Below are 16,751 nucleotides of genomic sequence, written 5' to 3'. Positions count from 1 at the left end.
GAGTGAGGGAGTGAGTGTGAGGGAGTGAGGGAGAAGTGTGAGGGAGTGAGGAATTTGGATGAGGACTGTAAATAAGGGAATGAGTGTGAGGGAGAAGTAGGACTGAGGAGTGGGAGGGAGGAGTGTGAATGAGGGAATGAGTGAGGGAGGGATAAAACGACGGGGGGAATGAGGGAATGAAGGGGGGAATGGGATGCGAGTAATTAACCTTGGTCATTATTGGCAGTACTAAGGGTTAAACCAACATGTATGAGGTTATGAGTGTAAAAGAGCACTTTGACGGCTCCTCTGGGTGTTTCTCTATACACCTGTGTATGTATATGTATATGTATGTGTGTATGTGTATTTATACACCAGAGAACCCAAGGGGATTCTTCACATCAGAGCAGGTTAGGCCAGTCCCATCTGATCCATGGATAAATAATAATAAATATATATTATTTATTCAAGATAAATAATTGAAGGAAAGACAGGAAGTTAATTGGCTGTGCTACAGAGAATCCCCTTAATTACAGAGCCTTGGAGTTATTCTGGATAGAAAACACCTTGGAGATCACAGAGTCCAACCCTTAAGTCTGGATTTCCCTCTCCCTCCTCTCTGCATTATCTTCTGTTAATAGTCATGGATGTGTCTGTTGTTTCCCCAAACACTGTCTGAGAACAGGCTTAGCAGCGCCTTTGTGTGCGTGGTTGTGCAGTGAAGCCTACAGATCTAAAATTTGTATTTGCACAAATAGAGATTGAGTTTAAGCAGTCAGAAAAAAAATGAAGCCTAAATGGCCTAAAATTGTTGAGGTAACAGATCTGGGAGGTTTTTGGTAGAGACCAAAGCTGGGGGCAGAGCAGTGGCTTCAATCCCACACAGCAAGAACAAATTTATATATTTATATTTCCCGTGCTTTAATTAATTCCTAATGTGCCAGAGTTAATAGCAGCCCCTGTGTGTTTGTCATTCTCAGCCCCAAGAGCCATTTTATAGCGAGGCATAATAAACACACACCTTGATGTCCATCCTCACACAGACACACTGTATACATAACATTTCTGCAAATTTCCAATGCCATTAGTTGTTGTAATGCATTTTTTATTGCACTGAAGTTGTACACACGCACCCAGGAACGTGTATTATTGCAATGGTTTATGGATTTGGGAAGCAAGTGAACCAACAAAGCCTTGGAGACAATTAAAGACAGAGAATGTGGAGCTACACAGAATCACAGTACTTAAATAATTAGCATTTTAGAGAGGGAATCAGCCCTGATAGTTCTGGATCATTACTGAGCATAAGCATCCCCTGCCCTGTCTTAAGGAACAAGGGTAAGTCTTTGAGGAAAGAGTTTTTAAACCTAAAAAGAATTTTAAAGAAAGCAGAGAGTGCCATTGCACATTTTTACCTTTACAAATATAAACCCAGGAAGATATAAAGAAGGGTCAGCCTTTTTAAGGGAAAACCACACTTTTTTTGCAATTACTGATGCAGAATCCAGGTTTCCAGGCTACTACAAAACACTTACACATTCCTTGAATGGGAAATCAGGGCGTTACATGGTGTCTGAAACAGGACCTTTTATATTAAGATATAAAAATATACTCAGTTAAAAGTTAATAAAAATAAAAGTTTTGAGGAGTGAGACAAATCTCACGTTGGGACGGATACTCCCGTGTGCTGATGGATTGTATCAGGAATAGAACTACCCTGAACTGGGGGCTCCCCAACTCTCTTGAGATGTCCATACACACCCTTAAGGTTACTGGAAAGAGGGTTCTTTCCTTAATTACCTTCTGTTGGTGAATTCCTGAAACTAAAATCTATCCTTGGAGCTGGGGTTTTTCATGAGATGGGGCTACAACAGCACCTGAAGTAACAGAGATGAGAGTTTCTGTTCTTGTTGTGTTGTGACTTGAAGTCATGCTCTTAGTTAATTTCAATATTTTGGGGTTATTCTTTATATTAGGATTAAAAATGAAAATGAGGCACTGATAGGTTATGGCTTGTTTGAGTCAGAGTGCCCAGAGTTTTGGTTTTCAGGGCTTGACATCAGCAGCCAAGGGAAGGAATTATTTCCTTTACAATAAAATGGTTTATCCTCTGCATTTAAGAATAAATTAACATCTAAAGGGTGAGATGACTAATTCAGTGGTGTAACTTCATTTCAGAGGAGTTGAATGTTGATATAAATGTTCTACTACACAATTTAGGCCAATCACTTAAAATTCCTGCATTGTGGTCTGGAATCAGAACAAACTACCACTTAGACCTATGAAACTATGTCTCTGCATGCTGATTTTGACCTCAAAAGTATTCTAAAGATTTATTTTAAACCTAAAATAATAAGAAAACATAAAGAGAAGTTTAAGTGGTTGTCCTGAGGTGTAGTCTTTGGATGAAAAGCTAAGATACCAAATTCAAACCTAGAACACTTTCCTTGCTCGCCTTTCTCCGGACGCCTTAAAGAATGATTTTGGCAGTTTCGCTTTAAGCAACCAACTCCTATTCTGAATGCAGCATTAATTAAGATTTGCAGTATTAATTAGGATAGCACAATACAGAGGAACACTCCTCCCCGTCACATGCCCATGGCCAACAAAACCTCTTCTCTGAAGACAGAACCAGCTTGTTGTTATTTTATAGACAGTTGAGATTTTGGTGCTTGTTCAAGAGCTCCTTGACCAGTGTCTCTAAGGAGAAGAGGTGCTCATCCACATCCTCTGGCACGAGGTTCCTGATGGAGTTGGCCAGCTCAAACAGATATTCCGTGTTCCTGCCGCTAGGCCCGGCGGCGCCCAGGATCTGGCGCGCGATGTCCTCGAGCGGCGCGGGGCCCAGGTAGTTGGGGTTGTCGCGGGTGCCGATGTACAGCAGCACGTCGAAGGGCTGCACCGACGGGTCCTTTGGGTAGAAGATGACTGTGGTGGTCCTGTAGCCGCCCTTCTCCCGGAAATCCAGGTAGGCCTTCACTTCTCCTTCCTTCCCAGCCGGTAATCTGTAAGCAACGCCCCACACGCACCCCTGGCCCGGGAGAATTGGTTAAAAGGATACTCAGAAATCACCGTGTTTAGGCAAAACTTACAGTAAACTCATTTTCTGCCCTTCTGCCGCTTTTTGCACTCTTTGTAGAGTCCCAAAACAAAAGGGCTGCTTTATTCAGGCAATTATCAGTGAAAACACTGATCACACAAATTGATTGTCCTCCTTCTGCTAATGCTGAGGTTTTTCTAGCAGAACAATTTCTTGTTTTGTTAATATTTGGAGTAGCAAGTGGCCTCGGTACAAGCCACTTAGGAGCTGGCAAAAAGGACACAGAGTTTCTCCCTGACCTCATAAAATTAATGTCTGAAAATGACAAATTTAAATAAAGCTGAATTTGAAGGAATTTTGATCCGGTCCCTTCTGTTTAGTGACAGTTTGGCAAGGACCTGAGGGTCACCCACACCTGTTACACACCTGAACTGGTGTGGTGTGCTGAGATAACTTCACAATCTGGTTACACCTTGTAAATTGAAAATTGAAATCAAAGCAATTATATTTATCATTTGATGCTGGTATCAAATCATGTATGTTTGATATATCTTTATATCAAATTCTGCATATCACAACTGGATAGCCAAAGTGACTATTCCAGAATATATTTTAAAATATCACTGTGGTAATAACAGACCCAAAGTACTCCCAGTTTATATTGATTATTTGAAACAATCAAGAGCCATTGGAGTAACTCTGGGAAACACTGAGAGAACTTTTCCCTAAAGATAAGACAAGTTATCTGCTTGTAGAAAAGCAAAAATTAATGATGGGAAATGCAACAGGACATTCTGTACAGCAGTACTGTACCTCAGCATCTTCAACCAGGGTCACAACTCTTCCAGGCTAAAATTTAAAAGCAGAAATCATCATTCAGTCAGAGGCTTTTGCCCTAAATCATGAGCAAAACCAAACCAAAATGAGAAAAAACCAAGGAACAGGAATGGAACGCTCAGAGAACTAATCCAGCATAATTCCAGTAAGATCCAGATCCACTGTAAGTATTTTCTGAGAGTAGCTTGTGTGTATTAGATAAAATAAACAACGTGTTAGATTCTGGGTGGACAGCGCTTGTGACACAAAAATTAAAAGTAGTCAGAAATGGGGAGGGCTTGAATGTCCTTTTTGTTTTACATCTGCTGTCCAAACTCAATTCTATTGCAGTTTAAAACAGTGACAATTAATTAACAATAAAATAACACTGATAATTTAGAGTTTCATTAATGTAAAATTATCCTCAAGGAGCCCTTGGAGCCTCACTGGACAGAGGGAAGATACCTTGCAAATGGCTTGTTTACCCCAGTAAGTTAATTCTTGTAGGAAAAAGTAAGAAGCCAGTTTGTAAATACTGGAAATAAAATAGCTGAGGTTTGTTGTATAAAACCTTAAAACATAAAACCCTATGTTGAACTAAATCTGCAGCTTAAAATTACTGCTTTTGGCATCAAATCAGTTCTCTCCCAGCATGAGCCATTTATTCCTGACCTGACTGATAAAATAAGGCAACAAAGCTACTTGAACACTACATGATTCCTATTTCCTGAGGAGAAATGAGTCTGTTCCCATGCTACATCAAAGATAACACTGGTGTTCCTTTTGCAATGTTTTTTTCCATAGCCATTGACAGTTCTCTGACTATGGGTCACAAAGATTTTTGTGAATTATGGATTAAAGAGATATTCTGTGGTGGAAATCGACTTTCTTGTCCTTGCTAGGAATGTCCGTAACTGTAACCTAAATTCATTAAATTCCATTTAAATCTAAATCAATTTAATATGAAGGGCAGTACTGAGGAGAACTTCATGTTCAGGTGGGTTGTGTGATGGAAGAAGGATTTGTTTGCCTAAGGAAGGGCAGGATATTTAGTTAATTGCTTTGCAGAGCCCTTGTCTTGCCTGGAACTACCAAAAACAAACATTAAGAAACAAATTACTAAATACTTACTGATCACAGGAATTAATTACTGTTTGTACTACTGGGAATAATCCTCTGAAAATATTTTTAAAATACAGCTAACATGTAATCTGCTGTATATGTGCAAGAACTGTTTTTTTCCTCATTGCTGTCCTTAATGTGTGTCACTGGTGGCTCAAGCTGTGTTATCTTTGAGCTCTGTGCAAGTTATTTTAGGGTGTTGGAGGTTCTAACCAGTGTTATTTACAGCTGGGTGAAACCTTTCACACAGCAAGCTGTGTTCTTTAACACAAAATAATCCTGATGCTTTTTCTCTTTTAAATCTGCTTCAGGTTTACAGTGGAGTTACCTGGGTGCAGGTCATACCTTATCCTCTCACCCCCGTGCCTTAAAAACAGATGACATTGGGAATGCTCACTTGGAATTTTAATTTCTTTTTCTCGCTGTTTTTTCCCTCCTTTTCCAAATTGTGAAGAATTTTAGAATTCTAAGTATCTCCTAATCCATGAATTTTCACCTGAGAGTAAAATAAGTTAAAGTACAGCGCGCAGTGGGGGAGACTTAGATCAGTAATTCTGCCTTTTCTTATTCCCTGTGCACAGCCTGACACCCGCCCTTCACCGAGGCTATTTAACTCCCTAAATGCCAAATGCGGGCATTTCCGAGCCCTCTTTAAAGCGCCTTGTGTTTTCCGTGGCTTTCCCTCAGCCCTTGCGGGCGGCTCCGGCCGCGGGGCAGGGCCCGGGCCCGACGCTGCGGCCGCGCTCCCCCCGCCCCCGGCTCACCTTGCCCGGCACCCCGCGGTGGTCGGTGCTGCCCTGCCAGAAGCGCCGGCTGTAGCCGCGGACGCGCCCCACCAGCTTCTCCTGGTAGGGGAAATCCACCTTCCAGATGAGGGAGCCGTAGCCGAACACCCACATGGCGGCCCGGCCCGGCGGGGCCTGCGCAGAGCCGCGGGGCGGCCCCGGGCGGAGGCTGCGGGGTGGCCGCGGTCCGGCCGCGGAGCAGCGCGGGGCCGGCGCTGTGACGGCTGCCGGGGAGCCTTCATCGGCCCGGACAGCCTCCGCCGTTCCCACGAACCACCGTCTCCCCAAAACCGCATCCCAAACCCACAAACAACCTCCCCTGAGCACCCGCCTCGCCCCTCAGGCCTGCAAACAACCACATCCCCCGTCAATGGCTTCGCCCCAAACCCACCAACCACCTCCCGAACAATCACCTCTGCTCTCAAACCCCACAAAGAGCCACCCCTTAACCCCATAAACAGCCATCTCTCCTCCAACTCAACCTGCCCTTAAATCCCCAAACACCTCACCTCAAACCCCACAATCGCCTCCCCTCAAAATCCACAAACCACCTCCCCCTAACCCCTCCAAACCACCATCTCCCTCCAAACCAAACCAAATCCTCTACAAAACAAACAAAACCCTCCTCGTATCTATATTGTACACATCTCTTTTTTTCCCCTCTCTCCACTCCTTTCCTTCTCCTGCAGAGTTCCATGCCAGGGATGGATTTCACAGAAGCCTATTCTGACCGGTGCTCGGCCGTGGGCCTTGCAGCCAGAGAAGGGAATGTTGAAATACTGAGGGAATTGATTAATCGGGGATACAGCATTGATGTCCCGGATAACAGGAGGTGGTTGCCCATCCACGAAGCGGCAGCGCACAATTCCAGTGAGTGCCTGAAGCTGCTCATTGATACAGGTAAGGAAAACCTACTGGGAAATAGTGTGGTTTTCTGCTAAACTACCCTGCCATAGAAAAATACAAGTTATATAGATTCAGCTTGTCCTTCTTTGGGGATTTTCTGTGTGGTTTCCAAACTGTGGTAAAGAGAAGTTGACACATTGCAATTCATACTTGTGAATTGTGGGTGATACTTGAGGTGATAGCAGCACATTCATGGGTGTTCTGTAGGCCACATATCTCAAATAACTCTGTTATTTTCTTAAAATGATTGTATTTTGAAATTCACTGCCAAATACCCCTTTTTCCCCCTCATTATACTCCTCTGCAGCTCCAGCTGATGACTACATCCACTCGAGGACGTTTGAAGGGCTGTGTGCTCTGCACCTCGCGGCTCGTCACGGCTCTGTGGAATGTCTCCGAGTTCTCCTGGAAGCTGGGGCTGACCTCAACAATGTCACCACTGAATCCGCCACCACCCCGCTCTTCCTAGGTGACACAAGCTTTCCTCAAATCCCAGAGTTTGAACTCAGCCAGTTAAAACACAAGTTTCTCCAAGTTTAAACTCACCAGAGTTTCTTCCTTGCCTGCCATGTTGCATCTTTTTGTAGGCCTCAATACCTACCAGGCTTTAGACTCAGACATGGAGTGGGTGTGGAAATAACCTTTTGTTTATGGGTAAATCTGCTTCAGACAGTGTTTTAAAATGAAATTATAAAAGCAAACTGGTTTTCTGCATCAAGCACAGAAAAACTTTAGGAGGTTCATGATTACATCTATTTGAGGCTGTTTCAAAGCCTTTTTGATTCTTATAACTCCTCCCTAATTCTTATGGTAAAAGATTTACTTTTGACATTTCTAGTTCGACAATTAAGGTCCATTATTTTAGCATTTTTTCTATGATTTATGTTTGACCTAATTAAATGCTTAAAACTTCTGTTGTGGTGAATCCTGAGGGTCTAAATCATCTGATTAAATATGTTTATTGATTTACTTGCCTCTGTACTCAGACATCAGGGATACCATGTTACCTTTGTTTCCCAGTCTTTTCCAAGTTTGGGGGAATTTTCCATCATTTCCATTCTTCAGCACTGTTTTGGGGATCTAAGTATAAAAGGCAAGTAAGTATATAATGGGCAAGTTTAAAGGAATTAGGATTATTATTTCAGGATGTTGGCAGTAAGACCTTTTTAGCTTTTAAATTCAAATACTTTATTTATTTGTTAAATTCTTCAATAAGAATGATTTTTTTTATTATTTATTTTTTGATTACTGTTCCGTGGAAGCTGTTGAAAACAGACACACAGAGGTTGTCAAGTTTCTGCTCCAACATGGAGCAAATGTTGAAGGTTCTCATTCTTGGTCTGGATGGAATTCTTTGCACCAAGCTTCCTTTCAGGTAACCTGTGAGCACATCATGTAATTTCTGTATAACTGGTGTATTCTGGGGGATAATTATTTGTTTAATAATTACTGCATTTGTCAGGTAATTTTTCCTGACCTAGCCTAGCAGTCATAAGCTTGTACTTAAAAATATGTTGGCTTAATGGTTCTAACACATACAAATGAGTTTACCATGTAAATGGGCAAAAGTGATTAACTTGAACTTGCCAAATTTCTTATACCATTAATTTTTAAGTGCATCTTCAGAATATTGAATGCATTGTAGGTTTTATTCTTTCTCTCTGGAACATGTGGGGAAAACCAGGTTATGTAATTTTCTCGCTTTCTGCTGGTTAAGTCTAAACCCATTGATTTCAGGGTTCCACTGAGATAATGCAAATGCTCCTGGAGAAAGGGGCCAGCAAGGACTGCCGCGATGACTTTGGAATTACCCCTCTGTTTGTGGCCGCTCAGTATGGCCAGCTGGAGAGTCTGCAGCTGCTTCTGTCCCACGGTAACCACGAGCCTTCATTTCCCTTGCTACGCTTCCATCGACTCCCCCTAAATGCAATTTTAGCTCTGCTCTTGTGTGTCGTCATTTGGAATATTGGAGGTTTTATTTCCTTATTGCTGTGGAAAACTCGCTGAGTTTGAAGCCAGCCCGTGAAAAATCGTGACTGATGGACGTGGCTTTGGTTTTGTTTTGTGTCAGGTGCAGATGTCAACTGCCAGGCCAAGGACAAGGCCACTCCCCTGCTGATTGCTGCACAGGAGGGACACCTGGATTGTGTGAAGCTGCTGCTGACTGCAGGGGCAGACCCAAACCTCTACTGCAACGAGGATAACTGGCAGCTACCCATTCATGCAGCAGCTGAGATGGGCCATGCAAAGTAGGTCCTGGTCACACAAATCTGATCCCCAGAGGAGGAGGTTCAGCCCTAAAAGGGGGAAAAATTGGGTGTTCAAACTGATCTATAGTTTAGCAGTTCTGATTATTTTCATAGTTTAAATGTCTCTTAGTAGTTTCTTCTGCACTGACAGGGAGTAGGTTTAGATGAAATATTAGGGGGAAATACTTCCCTGTGCCATCCCTTGAAATGTTCCAGGCCTGGGCTTGGAGCAACCTGGGATAGTGGAAGTGTCCCTGCCCATTGCAGGGAGTAGAACTGGATCACCCAACTGTTCTGTGATTATAGAATTTTTAATTCAGCATCTAACCTGGGTTTGATCCATATCCTGATGAATTTAGAGGGTTTTCCACAGTGCTGAACCAGGTATCAATTCACTCCATGACCATATTGCTTTTCCATTTAAAAATACAAATAACCGTATTATACATTATACATGACTTGAACAGCTGCTAATTAGAATTCTGTATTAAGTAGCAAAAGTAATTATGTGCAAATATTGAATTAGCTGCACCAGCCAGAAAAATTGAAGCCACAAAGCAGTTTCTTTAACCTTTCCATAGATGCATTTGTAGCTTTGCCCAATTTCAGTGCTACAAGTCAGTTCCACAGCAGAGAGCCAAGAGTGGAAGGAAGTTTTGGGAGTAGACCATTGGGAGAAGGATCTCTCAGGAACTCCATGATTCACACATGGACAGCACTTATAAATATATAAATGATGATACATCACTGGCAACTCTTACACAGCACCAGTAAGTTCCAGCAGCAAAGGAACTGGTGTTTGTCACTAATGGGATGTGGCCTGGGGTGTCAGCTGTAAACAGAATTAGTTCTGTGAACCAGAAAAATCAGAATTCATTTCATTTGCAACTCACATTTCCAGTTTGCTTCCAAACTTCCTTGGAGTTGGGATTTAATGTGTAGTGGTGTTCTGTTGCTGTAAAAAGAATTGTTGGGTAATAGGAAGTAGCTGTCCCTAGTATTTGGTTTAAAATGCTTCTTTCCAGACCAAATCCATCCCAAAGCACAAAGTTTGCCACAGGTCTATGTATGGAATCATAAAGGTGCAAATTCAAGAGTGAAAAAACATAATTTTCTTCCAAAGCTGCAATGAGCCTGTGAAAAAATGAGAGTGTGTTTAAGATGAATCATTGCATAAGATCAGAAAGCAGTGGTTTTAAATACCTGCAGGATACTGGAGTTGCTGATTCCCATCACAGACCGGATTTGTGACAGGGGCGAGGGCAAGGTGAGCCCGGTGTATTCCGCGCTCTACGGCGGGGACGGGGAGTGCTTGGAAATGCTGCTCAAACAGGGCTTCAGCCCCAATGCCCAGGAGTGCCTGGACTTCGACTGCAGGTCCCCCATGTGCATGATCTTCCAAAAGCAGTAAGCAAACATCTTCTGTTTTCAAGTTATTCTTAATCATATTTGCTTTAATTAACTTACTTTAGACGTGTAGTTTCCCACCTTCCTCCCTCTGCTGCTATCATGTAATATTTTTCCAGAATTCCAGTGTGTTCCCCCTTTGCAGACACTCATTAATATTCCTCCTTGGGAATATTAATGTGAAGTCCTGGAATGTGACTCGTGCTGCACTAAGGAAAACATCTTCAAAAACGGGTTTTGAATCCTCTCAGCTTTTAACAGATTATTTCTTTGTACGTAGATTGAAATTGGTTATGGCATAGAATTTAAATTAATGAGGTTTGTTAGTAGTGAATTTAGTTTGTGGCCTGCTCTTAGGAAGCTGCCTTTAAAAATCCTTGGACACCATATTTCCCTATCTGCCCTGGTGTTGCTTTATAATAAATAAGAAAGGATGCAGAGCAGGTGATTGCTCTGTGAACGAGGCAGGTAACACATCACCACTTCAATGGAGCAATGTGCCATCTAATCACCAAAAGGTAACACCAGTCATAGTCTCCATCCTTATCCTATTACCCTGTTGCAGTGGGTAATGATGAAAAGATTTCAATGAAACCTTTTTAAAATGTTTTATCTGAGACATGTAAAAAGTGGTAGATGCTCTGAGGGGAAGCTCATGGGATGCCGTGTTCCTTCCCTGCTCACAGGTATTACCAGTTCATCGATGTTCTCCTGGAATATGGGATCACCCTGCGTGGGATTAACTTGGCACACTGCCTGTGCCATAAGAAGTTTGCTCTGTTCCGGCGCTTCCTGAGGCTGGGCTGTTCCCTGCCCTCGGAGGAGGAATTAATGCACTTCATCCACTACAGCAGCACGGTGCAGAAGGAATACAAGGAATGGCTGCCCTGCCTGCTCCTGGCTGGTTTCAACCCTGTGAATTTCATGTGCAAGTTCTGGTGAGCAGGGAGCCTTGTCTTTATTTACTCAAACACCTCATGCTAATGTGCAGAGCTGCTACTGAGCGAGGGCTTTCACAGGATGGCCCTTGATAATCAGCTGCCGCCATCAGGAACAGGAGGGGTTGTGGAAAGTCTGAAATAAATCATTCACACGTCATGTCTGGAGGCAGTAAAACAGTTTTATTTAGGAAGAAAGCCAGATTGGAAATTGCCTTTCTCTAGGGTAGCGATAAGGCATCACTTCCCAAATTTATATTGAACATCTCTAATTAACCCCCAAATTTAGCTGCAAATTGTGTGTGTAATACTTTAATACAGGCATGGTAAGAAGAAATTCCAATGGGAGAAATAGGTCAGGAGGGATGGGAAGCAAATGGGAAGTGAAGCTGGGCCAAGGCTGGGAGGAGAGGAAACGGATGCAGTTTGAGACTTTTGTTTTAACACAATGTGGCAAAAATTCCAGTTGGATTTTTTTTATTATTATTATTGTTGAAGTTTTTCCACATATAAATAACAGCTTGTTGATGATTTATATTTAATTGGGCACTACAGGATTACACTTAGAGTTATGAAATATTTGTATTTTCTGCAGGCTGTAGTAAACACACGACAAGTTTGCAACTCAGTGACTGAATGAATCTCGCTGTCCTTGTGTATCACATGCAATGCTTCTTGGTCTTTTATTTTGTAATCTACAAATAGTTTTAAAAGGTATTTTAGGGGAGTCTTTGTTATGCAGGATTTTCTCCATGGGTGAGGATGTCCTTAATTTTGTCCTGGAGTTCATGAATTGGAGCAGACTTCCTCCAATTGTGGAGCAACACCTTTCCCAATACAAGGAGAAGTTCACTTGGACTTGGAAGAGCCATTTTGGTAAGGAATACATACAGGAAAATGATGTCTCCATGTAACCAGCTTCCAGGCTGCAGATGGGGAGGTTGAGGAGAAGATGACAATATGACTTAATTATGTTTTATTTTCTTAATTTGTATTTCTAATGAAGTATCTGTCCTGTTTTGTAAGCACTGGACAGTAATTAAATACAAACCACAAAAATCAAACATAATCAAAAAGCGACAAGCCAGAAAGATTCAGTTGGTTTTGCAGGAATTTTTCATAGTTCATCCTTCAGAAAAGCAGTTATGTGTTATGTGGCTGAGAAACTGCACTTAGATATCTTTATTAATGATTCCTTTCAAAGAAAATTCTTCTTTAAAAGGGTCTGTAAAAATTTTTAAGTTGTCCAAGTGATAATGTCATTTAATAATACTTCCTTTAGAGTGTTTGAAGCTAATGAGGATGTTTTAAGGGAAATTGAGATTCAGTTCTCTCTTTATTTCCTTTTTTATTAGTAAATATATTTGTGTAGTAAGAGCTGCTCTGTGTTTGATTTGGGTTTCATTTTCCAGCCTTCCTTCCTTCCCTGTCCCATCTGTGCCGCCTGGAGATCCGGTCCCTGCTGGGGAGCGAGCGGCTGCGCTCGGAGCGCGTGATCCGGGAATTGCCGCTGCCAGCCTGCCTCCAGGACTACCTGCTCTACCTGGATGTGCTGCGAGCCAACACTATCCCAGACCTGCAGGATTCCCTGGAGCAGGGAGAGGAGGGAGTGCCTTCCAGCCGCTCCGAGGCTGAGGATGTGGAAGAGGCACACCAGTAACACCAGTGCTCCATGACGGTGGTGCCAGTGCCTAGACTCGCAGCTGCAGGTTTTGTAATGGGAATCAGGAGACACGAGAGGAGAACTGCTCTCAATGTTGTCATCATTCTTTTTGTGCTGTAGTTTTATACTACATCTAGAAATTTCCTATGAGTTCTATGATTTACTTGTTTAAAATCTGCTGTAGCTTTGTAAGAGAACATTTTGTGTTTCTTTTCTAACTCTTGGGGAGTAAAATGAGCTTGTTCAGTGAACACAGCTTACAGAGTAGTCAAAATCTGTCAGTTGACCCTTTATTCCAAATACAGCATTTACCAAATGAAACCATCTGAAAGTCAAGGAACACAATCTTGTATCATTGTTATGAATTTGTGTTGGGGAGAGATGGAGCTGAACCAGAAAAAGGCAAATAATATAAAGAAAGGAGATTGTTTGCTGAAGGAACAGTGATGGTTTTTTTCCCTTCCTTGGTGTCAATATTTGGCAGAATGTCAGAATTGGAGGCTTGGGGGCCTGTGCCTGGTTCCTCCCCTTGCGTAGCCCCCAGGCAAGGCAGGAAATGTCCCACAGGCACAGCAGTGTGTGCCAGCAAAATCCCTCCTGTGATGAAGTGCAAAAGGACCTGCTGTTCCTGAGGCCTGGTGACAGGGCTGGGGCAGGGACACCTTGGGAAGACAGCAGGGTCTCTCACACTGGGAAAGCCCTTGTCCTGCAGAGGTGAATCTGGTGCTGCCAGGATCACTGGTAGTAGATGCTGAAGGCGTGAAGGATGTATAGGAAGGTCGTGAGGAAGGCGAAGAACTGCACGAGAGGAAGAAGAGGAAGGGTCAGCTGGCAGAGTCAAACTGCATCTCCTCCCAGTGCTCTCAGCATGGGGAAGCCTCCCAGCCCAGAGCTCTCTCCAGCCTCAAAGGAGAGGCAAAGCCTCAGCTTTTCCCAGGATCCAGCCACGTCAGGCTGTCCATGAACTGATGGACCCTGAGAAGCCGACCCTAGCTGCATGACCCACAGAGGTGAGGAGCTGAAGCTGTACCCAGTGTGACACTGTGGGGCTTGGGGTGGCTCTGCTGTGGCTTCAGCACGTGCTGCTGCCTGTCCCAGGGGGAACTGTGTGTTCTGCAGCCTGGCAGGGCGCTCTGGACTCACCGATGCGGCGCTGTTGAGTTGGTAGTTGAGCGGCCCGTCGGGGCTGAGCTCAGAGTTGATGGTCGCGTTGGCCTGCAGGACAGCGGCGCTCATGTACAGAATGGCTGTGGCACCGTGGTACAAACTGTCCTGCAAAACAACGCTCCTGTGAGTGCCCCAAGGGGGACACGTGCCTGGATAGGGCGGGGACCAAACCCTCCCAGGCAGTGGTTCGACAGCACAGCTCCCCTGGACTTCCCAGTCGAGGCAAGAGGAGGAGAGGGTCGGTGGGTCACCAGCCGTGGTGGCCCTGCACCCACACTGCTGCTGTCAACATCTGCCCATGTTCCATCCTCTCCTTACCAGCACTTTCCAGTTCTCGCTGTTCCTGTGGAAGCCGAGGAGGTAGCTTAAGAGGAGCAGCAGGGAGATGAGGCAGGAGGTGAGGGACACGTACATGACCCATCCCTGCAGCAGCGGCAAGGAGACGGAGGTAGCAGCGACGAGGATCCACACCCAGGTCCCGCAGAGCTGCCAGGGACAAACAGGCACCTCTGATGAGTGTGGGATGAGGAAAAGCTCTTTTCCTGCCCGGTTCCCTCCTCGCCTCTCTCCTGGGCAGGCCACAGCAGCCAGCGGAACCGCTGCATCTTTCCCAGGGCATCCCGGTGCAACAACAAGCAAGCTGGCACTGGTTTCCCTGAACACTCATGGGAAATGAGTGCTCACACGAAAGGGAAGGGTTTGCTGTCGCCTTCCACACAAGGAAATGTGTCACCCCGAGGGATTTGGTGGAGAAGCCAGAAAATGTGCTTTTATCTGAGAAAAGCAAACAGCCCCGCTCGCTCGGTCATCTCCGAGGCTTGGAATCACAGCACAAGGAAGTCTCCTTCAGCTCCACACACCAGCCTGGAGTGAGTTGCCCATTCTGGATCCACCCAAAAGATTTGCTGAGCACAAAAAGCACACGGGCTTATCGGGATGATGCTGCCCTGAGCCATCCCGGGAATTGCAGCAGGGAGCTGAGCCCGTCACCACGGGCAGGGAATTGTGCCTGTGGAGCACAGGGTGTGTGGGTTGCCAGCCCATGTGCACCATGACAAAGTGCACCAGCTGCTATCTCAGCCAGTCCCACTGGATGCCCTCTGGACCCAGAAGCAATTGAAAGAGTCATGGAATGTCACACATTACGAGGCGCCAAATTGTCTTCAACCCCTGGAACGACTTGAGACCAAAACTGCCTTGATTTTTCAAGCCGTTTCTACGTGATAACAAGAGCTGCTTGTCTGCCCTGGGCGAGCCAGCAGCTCTTCAGCCTCTCCCAGCCTCACGACAGCCAGCGACCCTCACGCAGGCTGTGATGGAGTGGAGTGTACCTTGTCCTCAAGCTGTTCCTAAAAACCCCATCAGGAATACTTCGTGCTTTCAGCGTAAGCTCAAAGACAAGGTGTCACTAATCCCAGTAATGATGCCTTCAGGATGATTTCGGGGGATTTTAGCCGGGAGCGGGTGCGGAGCGAGGCATACTCACGATCTCCGGCAGGATGAAGGCGTAGGGGATGGTTTTGAAGACGGCGGGTCCGGAGGGCAGGGCTGGCTGCGTGGAGGCTGCAGAGGGACCCACCGAGGCCATGTCTCCTCCGCTGACAGCGCTGCGCTGGGCTCCGCTGGCGCTCGGCTGCCCCGCGCCGCTCCCGTGCGGGATTTAAGGGACACGCCCGCGGGACGTAAGCGCAGGAACCGGCCGGGGCTGGCACCGCGCCGTGCCCCGGCACCGCCGGACACCGCGGCTTTGTGCATCCCGCTGCCGGCCGGGATGCGACGGAGCCCGACCCCGGCCCCAACACGCACCAATGCAAGGTCATTAATTGGAGGGGAAAGGGGAAAAAAAACTTCCTACACCTTGCCGGGACAGAAATATTTCCTGCAAACACTTGTCCTTGGCACGCTTCCAAGCCTGAAATATTTTTGCTTCCACTGTTGTTGCCTCCTCCCCTTTCTGTTCAGGTTTCTGCTCCCGTGATCACGTCAGACCCCTCCACACCCTCCAGGTACATCCAGCTTCAGGAACTAGCAGGTAAATTTTACAGACACACCGGGAGGGTTTGGCAATGTGCTCCCAAGTGCCCTGTAAGGTTTGAAGGAGAGCTACTGGAATTTCTGCCTCCTGGCAAATACATTTTGTATTTGGGAAGCACCTGCTGTCTCATCCAGCGCACTCTGCCTGGCCCCAGAACTCCCAGATAAGAGGTGGGACGGAAGGCTGGGGGTGGCACTGCTGCCTGGTGGCCCAGAGAGGACAGAATGATCCCATTAACTGGGGCAGTGGGCTACAGCAGGAGGACATTGTCCCAGTGAGATATCCCAGCTATGCCAGGCGAGACAGGTGATGCCCCAGGAACTCGGCTTCTGTGCTAAGCTCTCGCACAACACAGAGCAAAGATCACATCCATGTCTCTTGTCTGAGCCCTTCCTATGCTGGGAGAAGTGTCCTGTGGTGTTTCTGGAGGCCCCAGTTTACAGATACTCCAGTGGGAGCTGGTTTTTGGCACCATGCAGTGGAGGCTTTCAAAAATCTTGTATCTCACCAGACAAAACCAAGCCTGGCCTGGGCTTAAGTCCATGTGTGACTTGGTGGCAATGTCCCCATCGCCCTGCAGGGAGCATCCAGATGCTCCAGCACTAAAGAGAAAGTGGATTAATCACTTCCCTCTGGGAGTGGGC

At 45.4% G+C, this 16,751-nt stretch overlaps 3 protein-coding genes across 4 annotated transcripts; 1 reads left to right on the top strand and 2 right to left on the bottom strand.

Annotated features, from left to right (window-relative positions):
• Positions 1–1,063: 1,063 nt before the first annotated feature.
• CHAC2 (ChaC glutathione specific gamma-glutamylcyclotransferase 2) lies at positions 1,064–5,906 on the bottom strand. Of its 2 annotated transcripts, XM_015622361.3 has the most exons (3): positions 5,722–5,905; positions 3,833–3,868; positions 1,064–3,010 (listed from the first exon to the last, which is right to left on the bottom strand). In XM_015622361.3, the coding sequence occupies exons 1-3, from the start codon at positions 5,854–5,856 to the stop codon at positions 2,627–2,629; spliced, it is 555 nt and encodes a 184-aa protein (XP_015477847.1). In that variant the 5' UTR covers positions 5,857–5,905; the 3' UTR covers positions 1,064–2,626. The 2 variants fall into 2 exon arrangements, with proteins under 2 accessions (XP_015477847.1, XP_015477848.1); XM_015622362.3 differs by lacking the exon at positions 3,833–3,868 and having other exon boundaries at positions 5,722–5,906.
• Positions 2,771–13,229, top strand: ASB3 (ankyrin repeat and SOCS box containing 3). The gene is made up of 10 exons (XM_015622359.2): positions 2,771–2,947; positions 6,432–6,642; positions 6,956–7,117; positions 7,911–8,023; positions 8,386–8,521; positions 8,720–8,897; positions 10,107–10,304; positions 10,991–11,242; positions 11,985–12,118; positions 12,655–13,229. Exons 2-10 carry the CDS (start codon positions 6,438–6,440, stop codon positions 12,900–12,902), a joined length of 1,626 nt encoding a protein of 541 aa, XP_015477845.1. The 5' UTR covers positions 2,771–2,947; positions 6,432–6,437; the 3' UTR covers positions 12,903–13,229.
• Positions 13,174–15,660, bottom strand: MALL (mal, T cell differentiation protein like). The gene is made up of 4 exons (XM_015622364.2): positions 15,559–15,660; positions 14,391–14,558; positions 14,049–14,177; positions 13,174–13,703 (listed from the first exon to the last, which is right to left on the bottom strand). The coding sequence occupies exons 1-4, from the start codon at positions 15,658–15,660 to the stop codon at positions 13,641–13,643; spliced, it is 462 nt and encodes a 153-aa protein (XP_015477850.1). The 3' UTR covers positions 13,174–13,640.
• Between the last annotated feature and the right edge of the window lie 1,091 nt (positions 15,661–16,751).

Source organism: Parus major, chromosome 3, assembly GCF_001522545.3.
Source record: "Parus major isolate Abel chromosome 3, Parus_major1.1, whole genome shotgun sequence".
Lineage (NCBI taxonomy): Eukaryota > Metazoa > Chordata > Aves > Passeriformes > Paridae > Parus > Parus major.
This window is presented reverse-complemented; position numbering and strand designations above follow the sequence as displayed.